The sequence below is a fragment of the Carcharhinus amblyrhynchos genome, chromosome 19, assembly GCF_965287045.1.
Source record: "Carcharhinus amblyrhynchos chromosome 19, sCarAmb.v2.hapA, whole genome shotgun sequence".
NCBI classification, from domain to species: domain Eukaryota; kingdom Metazoa; phylum Chordata; class Chondrichthyes; order Carcharhiniformes; family Carcharhinidae; genus Carcharhinus; species Carcharhinus amblyrhynchos.
Window position 1 is genome coordinate 39,082,916 of NC_137342.1, and position 16,465 is coordinate 39,099,380.

The 16,465-nt window shown below is 45.5% G+C and overlaps 1 protein-coding gene across 1 annotated transcript in view; it reads right to left on the reverse strand.

Moving 5' to 3' along the window:
- lrguk (leucine-rich repeats and guanylate kinase domain containing) overlaps positions 1-16,465 on the reverse strand; it is a 145,931-nt gene that overhangs the window by 53,333 nt on the left and 76,133 nt on the right. Inside the window, exon 12 of the mRNA XM_080207899.1 lies at positions 9,493-9,589. Within this exon, the coding sequence (XP_080064025.1) occupies positions 9,493-9,589 (97 nt within the window). The remainder of the gene's footprint in view (positions 1-9,492; positions 9,590-16,465) is intronic.

The following is a 16,465-nucleotide window of genomic DNA, read 5'->3' on the forward strand; positions in this document are numbered from 1 at the left end:
CTTTTATTTCAGATTCCTATTGTGTCTAATTAGCTGCTTAAAGCCTGTACAGCAGTGAGACCACTGACACCATCATCAATTTGCTGGGCTGAAGTGAAAAATGTGAGCCTGACCAATATCCAGACCATTATCCTGCTCCTTCCCCCTGCCTGGATGCTGAGAAATAGGACTGGACTCTGCTATAATGCTTCCCAAGGTCACTGCTGACAATTACTGCCTCAATTCAGATTTGAGCATTGACTCACCAATAAACTTCTGGAGTGCTATCAGCTCCCATGAGTCACCAGCAGTAGACTACCATGACTCATCGCCTTCAGGAGAAGGGAAAATTGGAAAACACTGGTGATTAAAGTGAACAAGTGTATAATAAAGAGAATCACACAGCGTGACAGATGGAATGCAGAGTACACAGCACTTGAGGCTCATCAGTAACTGCTTCTTCACCGTGGTGAAATAAACACAGTATCCCTGTCGTCACAGTGATTTACCCTCTATTTAATTGTTACGTCCTTCAACAGTTTCTGAATTTAAGTTCTGAAGTATAGGATTTTTAGGTTTTGATCAGAGTTTGGCTCAGATATGACTTTTAATCAGGCATTGCAAAGATTTATACGTATAATTCTCCTATCTTACTAAGCACATACCAAGCTCTATCATAATAGAGAATTACAAAGAGAGGCAATGCAAGATGTTACCTCATGGTGAGAGACTGAATCATGTCTGAATTAACTCAGGCTTCTCTCTTTTTCAGGGATTCCCAGTATCCTGGTAGCAAGTCCCATGCACAGCCTCCCAGCATGGTTGGTACATGGTCGATTAGACAGTTAGCAGTTTCAAGGTCATTCTCACAGGAGAATGCAGATATGGACAATCAAAGAATAGAACTGCCAACCAGGACAAAGCACCAGCCACTGAGCTCCAGATAGTTGGGCCAGAATTCTACTGACCCACCTGCCGCGGGAATCGGAGTGGGCAAGAGACAGAGCATGTGAAGGCGTGGGACGGAATTCTTTGGCCATTCACACCCTGCAAGCGAGGACGGAGAATTTGCATTCACTGAAGCGGTACCAGAGAGTCCCACTGGCATGAATGGCTGGAGAATTCCAACCCTGGTTTGTTTTTTTTGGGCATCACAGTGGCACAGTGGTTAGCACTGCTGCCTCACAGCACCAGGGACCTGGGTTCAATTCTGGCCTTGGGTCACTCTCTGTGTGGAGTTTGCACATTCTCCCCGTGAATTTCCCACCTGCGTGAGTTTCCTCTGGGTGCTCCGGTTTCCTCCCACACTCCAATGACGTGTGGGTTAGGTTGACTAGCCACGGTAAATAGACTCTAGGGGGATTAGCAGGGTAAATATCTGGAGTTACAAGAATAGGGTCTGGTTGAGATTGTGGTCAGTATAGACTCGATGAGCCAAATGGCCTCCTTCTCTACTGTACGGATTTTAAGAAAAAAAACAGGGGACTGTAAATGAACAAAGGGAAACATTGCACCTGTCCCTATAAAATAAAAGACAGCAGTACTCAGATTATAAAGTGCAATTTAAACAAGTTCTATCAGATTATGTTCTATGTCATGTGTTCCCTTTCAAATAAGAGATTAAAAATGTGAAATGGAAGAAGGGTCACAGAAAACTGTTGCTCCAAAATGCTGAATTCCAGGTCACAGGATCAAGGGTCTAAGTGTAGATTTCCCACAAAATGAGTTTCCTGATTTGGGCCATGTTATGGGGACCTACTGCACAGATAGCAAATATTTTCCTACAAGGTGAAAGCATGTCTGGCCACCTTTGGATAGTCCCCATGCTGGCCCAAATTCTCTATGATGTAGAATGGTCCCAACAGAGAAAAGTGACAACTTATAAAATATCTGTCAAGAAGGGTAGGATGTTGATCAAACAAGGGATTACAAGATGTGACTCTTATTAATCATTGAATACTTACAATTGTTCTATAAAGAATATGATGTTCTTTTTACCAGACAGAAATTTCCCAATTTCATTGACATGAAATTGATTGTTGACATCACTGCAGGAGTTCCTTAGAACAGAGCCTGATATGCAGCCATCAATGACCTTCCCTCCATCATCAGGTCAGAACTGGGGATGTTTTCTGATGACTGCACAATGTTCAAGTGCCACACACTGCTCGTCCATAACGAAGCAATCTGTACCCACATGCCAGCTTTTGTACAATCCCGGGCTAGTGCTGATAAAGGTAAAGTAATAGTCATGCCACATAAGTGTCTGGCAATGACCATATCCAACAAGAATCAAGCCCCCTTTTTTTGATATTCAGCCACAAATCACATTTATATAACTTTTAGCATTATGAAACTTCCCAACGTGCTTTACAGGAGCATTAAAGACAAAGCTATATTGAGGGAAAGGTAGTGTTGAGGTAGTAGGGAGCTGCTGAAGAACTTGGACAGGCTAGGAGAGTGGGCAAAGAATACGCGTGCAAAAGTGTGAGGTTATGCATTTTGGAAGGAGGAATGGAGGCATAGACAATTTTCTAAATGGGGAAATGCTTACGAAATCAGAAACACAAAGAGTCTTGGGAGTCATTGTTCAAGATTCTCTTAAGGCTAACATGCAGGTCAGTCAACGGTTAGGAAGGCAAATACAATGTTAGCATTCATGTCCAGAGGGCTAGAATACAAGAGCAAGGATGTACTTCTGAGGCTGTATAAGGTTCTGACCAGGCACCATTTGGGGTATTGTGAGCAGTTTTGGGCCTCGTATCTGAGGATGTGCTGGTCTTGGAAAGGGTCCAGAGGAGGTTCACAACAATGACCCCTGGAATGAAGAACTCGTATGAGGAACGGTTGAGGACTCTGGGTCTGTACTCATTGAAATTTAGAAGGATGAGGGGACATTTTACTAAAACTTACAGAATACTGTGAGGCCTGGACAGAGTGGGCATGGAGAGAACGTTTCCACTTGTAGGAAAAACTAGAACCAGAGGGCACAACCTCAGACTAAAGGGATGATCCTTTAAAACAGAGATGAGGAGGAATTTCTTCAGCCAGAAAGTGGTGAATCTGTGGAACTCTTTGCCACAGAAGGCTGTGGAGGCCAGCTCATCGACTGTCTTTTCAAGACAGAAGTTCTTGATTAATAAAGAGGATCAAAGGTTATGGGGAAAAGGCAGGATAATGAGGGTGAGAAAAATATCAGCCATGATTGAATGGCGGAACAGACTCAATGGGCTGAGTTATCTAATTCTGCTCCTATGTATTATGTTCTTAAACAAAGTATGACATTGGGTCACATAAGAAGAATGAAGTCAAAGTCATTAAAGAGGAAAGTCAGGTAGAGAAGTGGAGGGACGCAGGGAAGGTATTCCAGAGCTCAGTACCTAGGCTCCGATGTTGACAACTGATGGTGGAGCAATAAAAATCAGGAATATCGGAAGCCAGCATGGGATTTCTCTGAGGCTTGAGAGGCTGGAGGAGATTACAGAGATACAGAGGGCCAAGGCCAGGGGAGGATTTGAAAACAAGGATGAAAATTTCAAATTCAAAACATTGCTTGACCATCACTGAATTGCCACCATCAACATCCTGTGGGTCATCATGGACTAGAAACATAATTGGACGAGTCATAAAAACCTGGAGGGTAGAGGAACAAGTCAGAGGCTGTGTATTCTGTGACAAGTAACTCACATCCTTGGTCTTCCCCAGAAGCCTTTCTTCCATTTAGAGTCAGAACTCAGGATGCTGATGGAACGCTCTCTTTTTGTCTGGAAAGTGCATCTATAACAGCGCTCAAGAAGCTCCATACCATCCAGGACAAAGCTGCCAACTTGACTGACACCACATCCATCAAGTCAAACATTCAATCCCTCCTCCACTGGTGCACCATTGTTGTAGTATGTAATATCTACATGATATGATACAACAATGCACCAAGGTTGTTTCAACAAAATCTTCAACCTTTACTACCTGGAAGGACAGGGGAGTAGGTGCAGGGTAACACCACCACCTCCAAGTTTCCCTCCCAGTCATACACCATCTGAATTGGAATTGTAACAATATTCCTTCATTGTCACTGAGTTAATATTCTTGAACCTTAATGCTGGAGTTCAGAACACTCACACAATTTGAGCAGAGAGCACTCAAGTTGGCTGGAAAGGAGGAAGACTGCACCTGCGCTAATGGTGAAGTGGGGCAGCAGACAAATTCCTCGAGTAATCAATGTCCTCTATTTTATCCCCATGATGCATTAATGACATCTCCCTTCTCTAGCAGGCAAAGCAGCTGAGCGATCGGACCATGCCTACTGCCCCTTCTATACACGAGAAGCTCCGAGGAAGACGTTTTGAAACACACTGTTGAAGATGCATCACAGCTGTCACCTGCACCTGCACCAGTGCAGATACTCACACCTCGGTGGGATCACTAAGTAGGCAGACTTTTGGGTCACTCACCTCACAGGTGAAGATCTACAGCAGGTGGAGGCAGTGATGTTCCAAGAAACGGGCAGGACTCTGCTGGGCCCCTGGCTGATGATGTGCTCCAGGATCCAGGTGTACCAGAGCTGATCGAACTGCAAAGGCAGAGTCGTGAGCATCAAAAGGGGATGACAACATCTCTCCTTGGACTGCAAGGCCAACTGCAGGATTCCTGCACTTTCTGTCCGAGGAAATGGTGCCGTCATTCCAGCGCAATGAGGCCAACACTACAGCGATGCAGTGGAGGTCTTGGTGCAGGATGTGCATTCCACGGCAGAAGTCCACACTATGGTTCACCTCATGACCTCCATGTCTGAGGGCATAAGTTCCATGGTGTAGGGCTTCAACTGTATGGTGCAGGCACTGGTGGGAATCCACCAGTGTCTGCGCCAGAGGATGGTGGGACTTCTGGACCTGACTCCAGCTGTCCCTCTATAGCCACGGAAGACCACTGCACCCTTCAGGCAGTTGAATGCATGGGGATCGTCTGATGCACAGCCTGAGGCCTTCCACCCAGGAGACTCTGGGCATGACCAGCATATCTCAATCCCCCTTCCCTATGAGTGACACTGTTTCAGCCCCTTTCCATTGACGGGGTCGGCGCTGCAACACTGCTGCCCAAAAACAAGTCAGGGTCCTCAAGGTCCAGATTCCTCACTCTCTAGAGGAAACCTGTCAAGGTCATCTCATGCAACAGGGTGTGGAAGTCAGCAGGCCTTCTCAACCTCAGCAGCAGGTCCTGAGGGAGCACATAGACATTGTGGGAGGGTGAGAAAGATTAAGAAGTGATAGATACCTTGTTGGCATGAGTGAAAATGGACACAAGTGTAGAGAGGTCACCACTATATACAGTAACAAATAATAAGTCACTCCATTCACTTGCAGAGCCTCTATCCTATCATTTCATGCTGCCAATCTTGGTGAACCCATGCACACACCCAGTGCTTCATTCCTGTGGAGTATGAGAACGATTGTGCTATGTCCCTCCCACATCGAGGACAGAATAAAGAAGACTTGCTGCAGGCAATCCCGCACCCTCCATTCCCCAACCATCCTTTCCGAGTCCCAGTACATGGAAGGAGCAAACCCCAGACCCATCAATGAGGACTAGATTTCAATTTCTCTTCAATTTTGCATCCCTTCTTCCAAGCAGGAGAAGCCAAGGGGCTGTCAAAGGTGCTGATTGCCTGCCCACCTCAGGTGCAAGATGAAAGTCAGAAACTGGCCAAATATTTAGAGAGACATGCAGGGCCTGAGGCTATCATTCCAGCTTTGATGAACCCCATGATGTGTCAATTCATTGGCAAGGTGATGCCATCTCTATTAAGCAGTAATCAGACATACCGCTGAGGATTAGAGACACATCACTTTGTCCTCGAGTCATCTCCATTTTCCTGCAGAGTCAGGACAATGCCTGCAGCCCCCACCACCACAAACGTGCAACCTAACCGTTCAATCATGCTAGCACTACAGCATTGGTTTGACCTTGCATCCACTGTGGGAGACCTCAACACCTGCTACTCCTGCTTGCCCCCCAAAGCGAAGCAATTAGGGCATTCCTTACTCATTGCCAATTCAATCCCTGTGCACTGCCCAACTTTCTTTCTCCTCCTCCTCCGCAGCATCATCAGGCCCACTGCCCTCCTCACCATCCAACGCATTCAAGGATATCTGGCACTCACCCATCTCTTCCTGGTCTAGGTTGTCCCACCTCTGCAGCATTATGTGTGGACAGCGCAGCATTGCAGGACACCCCCAAACTGGTCCAGGCACCAGAAATGCATCTTCAAGAGCTGATCACCTGCTCCAACATGTGCGTTGAAGTGTGAGCCTCAGGATATAGAGTCTCTGCTGGTGTTTGAAACGTCTGCACTGGCATCATCAGCCGCCTCCCCAAGGAGCCATCTCTCCAGCCGCTGCTCTCCCTCAAAGACAGCTGGAATTTGAAAGCAGCCTAAGATGTCATTGTCATGGGTGTTGTCCAGGAAATGGACACACACCTGCATGAGATACATTGTGTGGTCACAAATGAATCCTTTGCGGTTCCTGAATGATACCGCACGCCACCATGGTGACGTGAGAGCCATGCGGTTGCAGTCTATCAGACCTTGCACCTGAGCGTCCCTGCTAGGTGGGTCCTGGTCAAAATTGATAAACATATCAGCCCTGGCATAACAAGCTCTGGTCACCCTCCTAATACATTTGTGAGCGGCAGATTGGGAGGTGCTGCAAGTGTCCCCTGTGCTGCCCTGGAACAAGCCACTAGCATAAAAGTTCAGAGTGGCTGCAAGTTGAAGGGTCACAGGCATTGGGTGTCCTCCAGCCCTATGTGATATCAGCTCATGCAATGTGTGGCAGAGGTCATCCACTGCTCTCAAGACAGACAGTCTTCTCCGACACTGTAGTTCGGACAACTGAAAGTAGGAGCCTCCAACATTGTTCATCCATGTGTTGTCCTGCTCCCTGAGCAGCTGCAGGCTGCTGGTCCTGGCCACACATGGCGTCATTGCCTCTGCTGCTGGTCAATGCCGATCAGCAGAAAGGCCAACTCAACAGGCACCACGATTCTCCTGTATCATGCAGTGATAATCAAGAGTGAGAACAGCAGAGTGAATGCTGAGGAGTCCTTGCAGAACCCTGACTTTCATTGCTCCATGTATCTGTGACTTCAAAACAAGTGCTTCCCATTACTGTGTGAATTTCTGCTCTCCCTCACGCCACACCCTCTGACACTACAGCCAAATCCCTGGATAGGTTCCTCTGTATTCCAGCAGAGTGAATAGTGTTCAGCCTCTGTTGTCTCATGGCATCTGACCTGCACAATCCCCACCCTAAGTCCTGACCTTACGTAGCGCCAAAGTGCATCAGTGAGAATGTGTGACAATAAGGTCTGCATCCTGATGGGGCATCTCAAAAATGGTGCTGGACATGATATTGAACAGGGTGAGTAGTGCCCAATATCACCATTCTACTTTACCCACGGGTTCTCTACAGTGCAAGGTGTGTACTGCTGAGGCTTGAATTGAAAGACACTTCTGCATTCTTGGTGTTCCAAAGGGTTAACCTTTGTCTCCGGAACGTGCAACTAGATCTATCTCTGGATATTAAACTGGCATGCTGGATTCCTCAAAGAATCATCAGTTAGTCGCTTTGGCAACAACATTCATCTTGACAAGGTGCACTTGAATCCTAAGAGATATACAATTATTTTCTCAAGCATTTCCTCAGAGAGCAGCCTCATTTTTCAAGGTCTCCAATGATGTGCAGTTAAGCAGCCTTGAACAAGAGCAAGCAACACCCTCTCATTGATGTACCTGACAGAGTTCACAGAGAAGTGGATTTGAAGTTCTTGTCCAGTAATCCCCTTTGGCCTCACACTATTGACAGACTGAGAGGGTTGTAAGTTTCACTGTATTCACCCTCCCCCAAAGTGAGGGATTTTTATGCCTTATGAGGCAGCATAGCTCCCCATCACTAATAGCCCCACACTGCCCTTGCAGCCAGCCTGCAAAGCAGGACTCTAGGACTTCATAGTCACACCTTGTACTGCCCCTCTGTTGTGGCTGCCCTCATCCAGTTTGCAGCTCCCAACAAGGAAGGGCACCCACTCAGATAATGTTTGAACACAAACCCAGTATGAAGGAACAAGGAAGCAATACCTGCTCAGCACCAGCACATCCCCTCGGCGACCTGATATGAAGAAAAGGTAAGGCCTCTGAGTTACCCACCCACCCTGGTGCGAACCATGTTTTCCGAACCCTCTGCATTTTGAGCCTGCACCTCCAGTCTCACAGATGGAGAAGGTGGGCTGAAGATCCTGCCCAAAGGTTTTGATGAAGTTTTTGGAATTATGTGACATGTCATAAAGTAGAGGAAATTAAGGACTAAATTCATAAGCATAGGGCTCTCATAACTAAAGATTTTGCAACCAACATTGGAGTGGAAGAAGAAAGGTATGTACCATAACCCCAATACAGAAGAACAACAGTAAGCTGGGATGTATAGCTAGAGGACATAAGATAAGTTGTGGATTGTAAACAAAGATGAGAATTTTGAAATCAATGCGCTAGGGCAGAAGAAAGTAGAGTAGGACAGTGAAGACAAGGATAATAATGTAAGCATGACTTAATGGGATAGGACGCGATTGGCAGAGTTCTGAATGAGTTGGCTGAGAATAGGCTATCATGCTGATTTGATGGTTAATCACATTCAAGACATCGTCAGTTGTCGCAGGAGTTAGAATCTTAGCCTAAAGTACATTTCTGGCGAAAACCAACATGATAGCTAGTTTTAATAACTGGAAGAAGTTCTCATTCATTCACAATATCATACATTGCACAGCAACTGTTGTAGAGTGGGAAGGAAAGAGGCAAAGGTGTTGCTAGTATAAATCTGACCCTGTGCTTACAGACACTGTCTAACACATGGGCATAAAAAACTGACAGGAAAGAACAGGCCAGCTGGTCTATCAAACCTGCCCCACTTTTAGAACGAATGGAGCATCAGACGCAGCATTTATCAAGGAACAGAAAAGCTAGGAGGATAGAACATTGTGGCATGTTGGAAAAGACTGTGTTAGCACAGGAAAAGAAGGGATTGCAAATGTGCTGGTAAAATGGGACATGTACGGGTGAAACCATGAAAGAATAATCACCATGGAGGGAGGCCATCGAATGGAAGGATCAAATTGGTCCATCAGATCAAAGACTCTAGGCACAGACATTTAAAAAGGATGAAAAAGAATAGGATAGCAGTCAAACAGGACAGCTTTGACTACGGTAGTCTTGGTGCTGTGTAAGGTTGATGGGATGTGAATGGCGAATAGTGAGAGGGGTAAATTCAAGATGTTCAAACAGATGTCCTCAAAGTTCAAGCAAATGTAATAAAGTATATTTGGCATATTTTACCTGAAACCCGCCACCAATTCCACTTCTTTAAAAATTCTGGAAAAGTTCCAAAAGTGTTTAAGAAGAGAACAATATGAATTCATGATGTCCAATTCTTTGACTTGGGCCTCTGATGTTAGGAGAATTCTTACCAGTTGGATCATTTCTTCAAATGTTTGCTCAGTTACAAAATGATAATCACATCCATCCTCTTCTCCAAAGTATGGATTTCGGCTTGTATGACAGACACTAGAAAAGAAAAGTTAAAATATAGGCTTCTATAAATCATTTTGCTAATACAGGATCCTGATGTGGATGGAGCTCATCAGAGAGGCAGCCCTGAAGGTACTTGCTACCAGATGGATCTGTGTAACAGATGTAAACAAAAAAGAAAAGGAAATAGCTCATTTAAAAATCCAGCTCTCAACAAATATTGACAGAAATAAGCAGACCTGTGCTTGGATTGTTTTCTTCTATGGAACCAACCTAATTTATATTTTAGTAAATTTCATACTCATCAAACTGCTGGAAATGGGTGACTTTTTTTGTTGCAGTAAGCAGCCAATGCTGCTACCAGGCAGGCTCAGGTCAGGCATAACACAATGCAGAGAGACAAAATTCCCTGCTTGCATATTGTAAATGCATTTGAAAATAATATGCTTACCATTTTGCTAAATCATAATCTATAGGCACAACAATAATAATTCTAAAGCACAATGAAAATTGTTTTTCATTATTGGAGTGTTTCCTCCAAAATACTGATCTTTTGAAAGCTTTGCTAAAAATTGTAATTAGCCTGATGTCAGTGCATAATTTTAAAAAATGATCATTCTAACAATTTGGATAGCATGTATTTAGCAAGCCCAAATTTACTTTGATTTCTGTCTTCCTGGAAAGGAAATATAAACAAACACTAAACAGTGGAGAAGAACACATTTACAATATTGCCACATGTAGTGATGGAAGAATTAGTCCCATAACATGCCATAATTTAAATTTCAAAAAAGTGTCCCTCATGCAACATTTTATTTTCTGTACCAATCGTCCACATGGCCTCCCTGGGTGAGATGCTATCCTGTTGTTAATTAATGTTGTATTGTGAATAGTGCTGTGCTGTTGTTGCATTCCCAATTGAGCCTGGCTTGAAATTTGGCTCAAATTCATTAACAGAGAAAGACAGAAGACTTTCATTACATCAATCTGGGCTAGTTTTGAATCCAAGTATCAAAGATGAAAGGAGTGTGTTCGAACCCACTGAGCCACTTGTTTCCTCTGCCTTTTCTCAATAGCTATATTTTAAGAAACTTTGCTCTGCTGTCTGATCATGAAATGCTACAAAACCAAAGGGAAACAGATGTCCTCACACAAATTAGTACTTAGGTTAAACTTACATGATGAAGGAGCAGCGCTCCAAAAGTTCATGACTGCAGATAAACCTGTTGGACCTGGTGTTGTGAGACTTCTTACTGTGTCCACCCCAGTCCAATGCCTGCATCTCCACATTATGACATAAAGAGAACAAAGTTTTTTGTTTCAGATGTACACAGTAGCCACTGGTAATACACAGCAATTGATTCTAAAACTATGGGAACAAGCAATGTTTCAAAAAATGCCACTGAAAATTAAAAATAACTTAAAAATTAATCACAATTTGCACCACACATGGTGATTAGAAAACTTTCTTTCCAAAGACTTTTTGTAAGAAGTATAGTTATGAATAATCAAGGCTTTAAGTGCAGTGTTGTGCAGCCTCCATGGCAAGGTTACTGCCTTTTTTTTTATTTTTAAAATTTCCAAGATTAACCACACTAGCAAAACATTAGGTAAATACTACGTTCTTCAAAGCTAATTACAGCTGTAGTAACACTACCCTCATCGATCCTCCTTGTCATTTCCTCAAAAGATTCAATCAAATTTGTAAGACATGACCTACCCTTAATAAAGCTGTGCTAACTACCAACAGTTAGAACTAGATGACACATCAAGAACTTATGTCACCATAAATACACATAAAGGGCTTTATCAATAGACACATCGATCATTTAAGGTTTTATTGATGTCACCATCTTCCAACAAACTATGGAGAGTTTGCTGCAGGATTTGCTCAGAGTTGTTGTTTATTTGGATGACATTGTAATAATAGGGCCAACTGATGAGGAGTATTTGACAAATTTGGATGAAGCTTTGAAGAGATTCCAGAAGGCAGGAGTGCACCTTAGAAGAGAAAAGCGCACTTTTGAAGTAGGTGAGATAGCTTATCTTGGCTCTTGGTGGATGTTCAGTGGTTACACCACATGGAGGATAAAGTGAGAGTAATTAAGGAGGCATGAGCCCCTAGGAACTCCTCAGAACTCAGATCCTTCCATGGGTACGGTCAACTATTATGGGCAGTTCCTCCCAAATCTATCTACATTACTAGCATTGTTGACGATTGTTAAAGAAGTGCCAGAGATGGTTTTGGAAAACACCATCCGAAAGAGGCTTTGAAATAAGCAAGAACTTCAGTCAACATGTTTACTGGTGCATTTTGACCTCTCTAACAAGGCAGACCCCCATCAGATATGTATCATAAGAACATAAGAACATAAGAAATAGGAGCAGGAGTAGGCCATCTAGCCCTTCGTTTACTGCTTTAAGAATTCTGAGGGTGTGGTGAAAAGGCATTTGTGGACCAGCCTGCTTTAATTATCAAGGGGCCACACGGTGAAGCCTTCCATTGTTTGCTGGAGCTGAGAGAGAGAGAGCTAAGATTTTACCTGTTAAAAACCTGTTTAAAATAAGTTTAAAGCACTTTACTCTTTGTAGAACTGTTTAAAGCATTTATTTATTGTATTTACTGCTTTAAGAATTCTGAGGGTGTGGCGAAAAGGCATTTGTGGACCAGCCTGCTTTAAATCAGCGCCAGGTTTAAAAGGAGGCCTGGTGTAGACAGCGGGCAGCGTCTGAGCGGGCATCGGAGTGAGTGGGAAGCAGAGTGAGTTAATAGGGCTTAATATCAAAAAGGGCTGGAAGGAAAAAGGCCAGGTGAGTTTGTTTGAAAAAAAAACAAGGAAAAAAATTTTTTCAAAACTACTACAGCAAGAAACAAGGAAAAAAATTTTTTCCCCATAAAAAATTACAGTGAATAATGGAGGGGCATGTGATGTGTGGTTTCTGTATGATGTGGGAACTGGCGGACCCCAGGGTCCTTCCCAGTGACCATGTCTGCAGTAAGTGCAGGTTGCTGGAGGAGCTCCAGCTCAAGGTGGATGAGCTGGCCTCTGAGCTACAGACACTGAGGCTCATCAGGGGGAGAGAGGGTGCCCCTAGACTGGCTAAATCTAAGGGTCAGGGACAAAAGGGGGCTGCTGGGAGGAGGAGGAAGGGGGGTGAGGAGCGGAGGCCTCAGCCTCTTAATCTGCATAACAGGTTTGAGGTTCTTGCTTCCAGTCTGGAAGAGGACGAGGCAGGTGAGGTTGGTGAGCAAACTGCACACGGTACAGTGATGCAGCAGGACATAGGCAAAGAGAAGGGGAAAAGGAACGTAGTAGTGATTGGAGATAGTGGGGTGAAGAGTATTGACACTGTCCTTTGTCACAATGACAAAGTGCACAGAAGGGTGTGTTGTCTGCCTGGTGCTCGGGTACAGGATGTTGCAGCTGGGCTGCAGAGGAACCTGGAGTGGGAGGGTGAGAACCCGGTCGTTGTAGTACATGTGGGTGCCGGCGACGTAGGCAAAGTGCGGACTGAGGATCTGGGGAGGGAGTATGAGAAGCTGGGAATGGAATTAAAAAGTAGAACCGACAAGGTGGTCGTCTCTGGGCTACTGCCTGAACTGAGTGCAGACGGGCGTAGGGTTGACAAGATAAAGGAAGTGAATGGGTGGCTCAGGGATTGGTGTGGGAGGAATAGGTTCGAATTTATGGGGCATTGGCACCAGTATTGGGGTAGGTGGGACTTGTTCGGGCGGGATGGGGTTGGTCTGAATCGTGCTGGGACCAGAGTGTTGGCGAATCGAGTAAAGAGGACTGTAGACAGGGCTTTAAACTAATTGGGGGGGGGGAGGGTGCGAGGGTAGGTGACGCTACGAGGTCTAAAGTTAAGGATAGGGTACAGGTAAGGGAAGAGGCCGAGGATGTCCCAATTGGTGGCGTTACGGCAAATAGGGTCCAGGTGAAGGCTGGGATGAAAGCGCTTTATCTGAATGCACGAAGCATTCGGAATAAAGTGGATGAGCTGGTGGCGCAGATCGACACAAATGGATACGATCTGGTGGCCATTACAGAGACGTGGCTGCAAGGTGACAGGGACTGGGAGATGAATGTACAGGGCTATCAAGTGTTTAGGAAGGATAGGCAGGAGGAAAGAGGGGGTGGCGTAGCTCTGCTGATTAAGGATAGTATCAAGGTGGTAGCAAGGGATGATATCGGAGCCAAAGAGCAGAACGTGGAATCGTTGTGGGTGGAGATTAGGAACAGCAAAGGGAGGAAGACGCTGGTGGGTGTCGTCTATAGGCCCCCGAATAATGATCTGGAGGTGGGGCGGGCTGTTAACACGCAAATAAGTGTGGCGTGCAGGAATGGGACGGCAGTAGTTATGGGAGATTTCAATCTGCATATTGATTGGTCGACCCATGTTGGATGAGGTGGGCTCGAGGAGGAGTTCTTGGAATGCTGCCGGGATAATTTCCTTGAACAGTGTGTGTTGGAGCCGACGAGGGAGCGAGCTATCTTGGATCTGGTGCTATGTAATGAGGCGGGTAGAATTAGGGACCTTGCGGTGAAGGATCCTCTTGGAGAGAGTGATCATTGTATGGTGGAGTTTCTGGTGCAGATGGAGGAGGAGAAAGTGGGTTCCCGGACACGCGTCCTTTGTTTGAATAGAGGGGAGTATGGTAGGATGAGAGAAGAATTGGCAAATGTGGACTGGGGGAGTGCGTTGGAAGGTAGGTCTGCTGAGGAGCAGTGGAGGATCTTTAAGGAGATCTTTCTTGGTGCTCTGCAGAAATTTATTCCGATGGTTAAAAAGGACAGTAGGAAGAGAGGTAATAAGCCGTGGATAACAAAGGAGGTGAAGGAAAGTGTTAAATTAAAAGCGGAGGAATTTAGAGTAGCTAAGAGCAGTGGGCGAGAAGAGGATTGGGAAAGGTTTAAATGTCAACAAAGATTGACAAAGAAGTTGATAAAGGAGGGTAGGAGAAGCTATGAGGCTGGGCTAGCACTTAATATAAAAAAGGATAGCAAGAGTTTTTATAAATATATAAAAAGGAAGAGGCTGGCTAGGGTGAACGTTGGTCCTTTAGAGGATGAGAAAGGGAAGCTAGTGGTAGGGGATGGGGATATGGCGAAGGTCTTGAATAACTTTTTTGTTTCTGTCTTCACGGAGGAGGACGTGAATAATTTGCCGGGTGTTAGAGATGGAAAGGTGGTAGGAATGGAGGGTCTTAATGACATTACTGTTACTAGAGAGGTGGTGCTCGACAGACTGGAGGGGCTGATTGTGGACAAGTCCCCAGGACCGGATGGAATGCATCCGAGGGTTCTGAAAGAAATGGCGGAGGTTATAGTGGATGCCTTGGTGGTTATTTTCCAGACGTTGCTGGATTCCGGGGAAGTGCCGGAAGATTGGAAAACGGCTAATGTTACGCCGTTGTTTAAGAAGGGTGCCAGGCAAACGGCGGGGAATTATAGGCCGGTTAGTTTAACGTCTGTGGTAGGTAAAATGTTAGAATCCGTCATTAAGGAGGAAATTGCGAGGCATCTTGAAGGGAATTGCTTGATAGGGCGGACGCAACACGGTTTCATTAAAGGGAAGTCGTGTCTGACAAATTTACTGGAGTTCTATGAGGATGTGTCTAGGGCGGTGGATAGAGGAGAGCCGGTGGATGTGGTCTTTCTGGATTTTCAGAAGGCGTTTGACAAGGTACCTCACAAGAGGTTATTGCAGAAGGTCAGGGGACATGGAGTTGGGGGTAGGGTGTTAGCGTGGATAGAGGATTGGTTGTCAAATAGGAGGCAGAGAGTGGGGGTCAATGGGTGCTATTCGGATTGGCGGTTGGTGACTAGTGGGGTGCCCCAGGGGTCGGTGCTGGGGCCTCAGCTATTTACCATTTATATAGATGATCTGGAGGAGGGAACCGAGTGCAGGGTGTCGAAATTTGCTGATGACACCAAGATTGGGGGAAAGGCAAATTGTGCGGAGGGTGTGGAGAGTCTGCAGAAGGATCTAGATAGGCTGGGCGAATGGGCCAGGAAATGGCAAATGGAATTTAATGTTGGCAAGTGTGAGGTGGTCCACTTTGGTAGGAAGAATGGTAGGAAGGACTATTACTTACGTGGCGAAAAACTGCAGCAGGCGACGGTGCAGAGGGACCTCGGGGTCCTTGTGCATGAGTCGCAAAAACCCAGCTTGCAGGTGCAGCAGGTGGTCAGGAAGGCGAATGGGATGCTGGCCTTCATAGCGAGGGGGATTGAATATAAAAGTAGGGAGGTCTTGCTGCAGCTGTATAGGGCATTGGTGAGGCCGCAGCTGGAGTACTGTGTGCAGTTTTGGGCGCCGCACCTGCGCAAGGATATTTTGGCCCTGGAGGGAGTGCAGAGGAGGTTTACTAGGCTGATACCGGAGTTGAGGGGATTGAGCTATGAGGAGAGGCTGAATAAACTAGGCTTGTACTCGTTAGAGTTTAGAAGAATGAGGGGAGATCTCATTAAGACATATAAGATGATGAATGGGATGGATAGGATAGAGATGGAGAGACTCTTCCCGCTCAAAAAAGACAGTAGGACTAGGGGGCACAGCCTCAAGATAAAGGGGAGGCGGTTTAGAACGGAGTTGAGGAGGAACTTCTTCACTCAAAGGGTGGTGAATCTCTGGAATTCTCTGCCCGTTGAAGTGGTGGAGGCTGCCTCGCTAAATATTTTTAAGAAGCGGGTTGATGGGTTCTTGATAAGAGAGGGGATTAAAGGTTATGGGGAGAGGGCGGGAAAGTGGAACTGAGCCACAACAGATCAGCCATGATCTTATTGAATGGCGGGTATCAAGAACCCTGTCAGGCATGGGAAAAGGACACTTGCAGATGGAAAAAGAAGGCCAAGCTGTTATTTTTATTTACTGCATTAACACTGCATTGAAGTTACTGTGAAAATC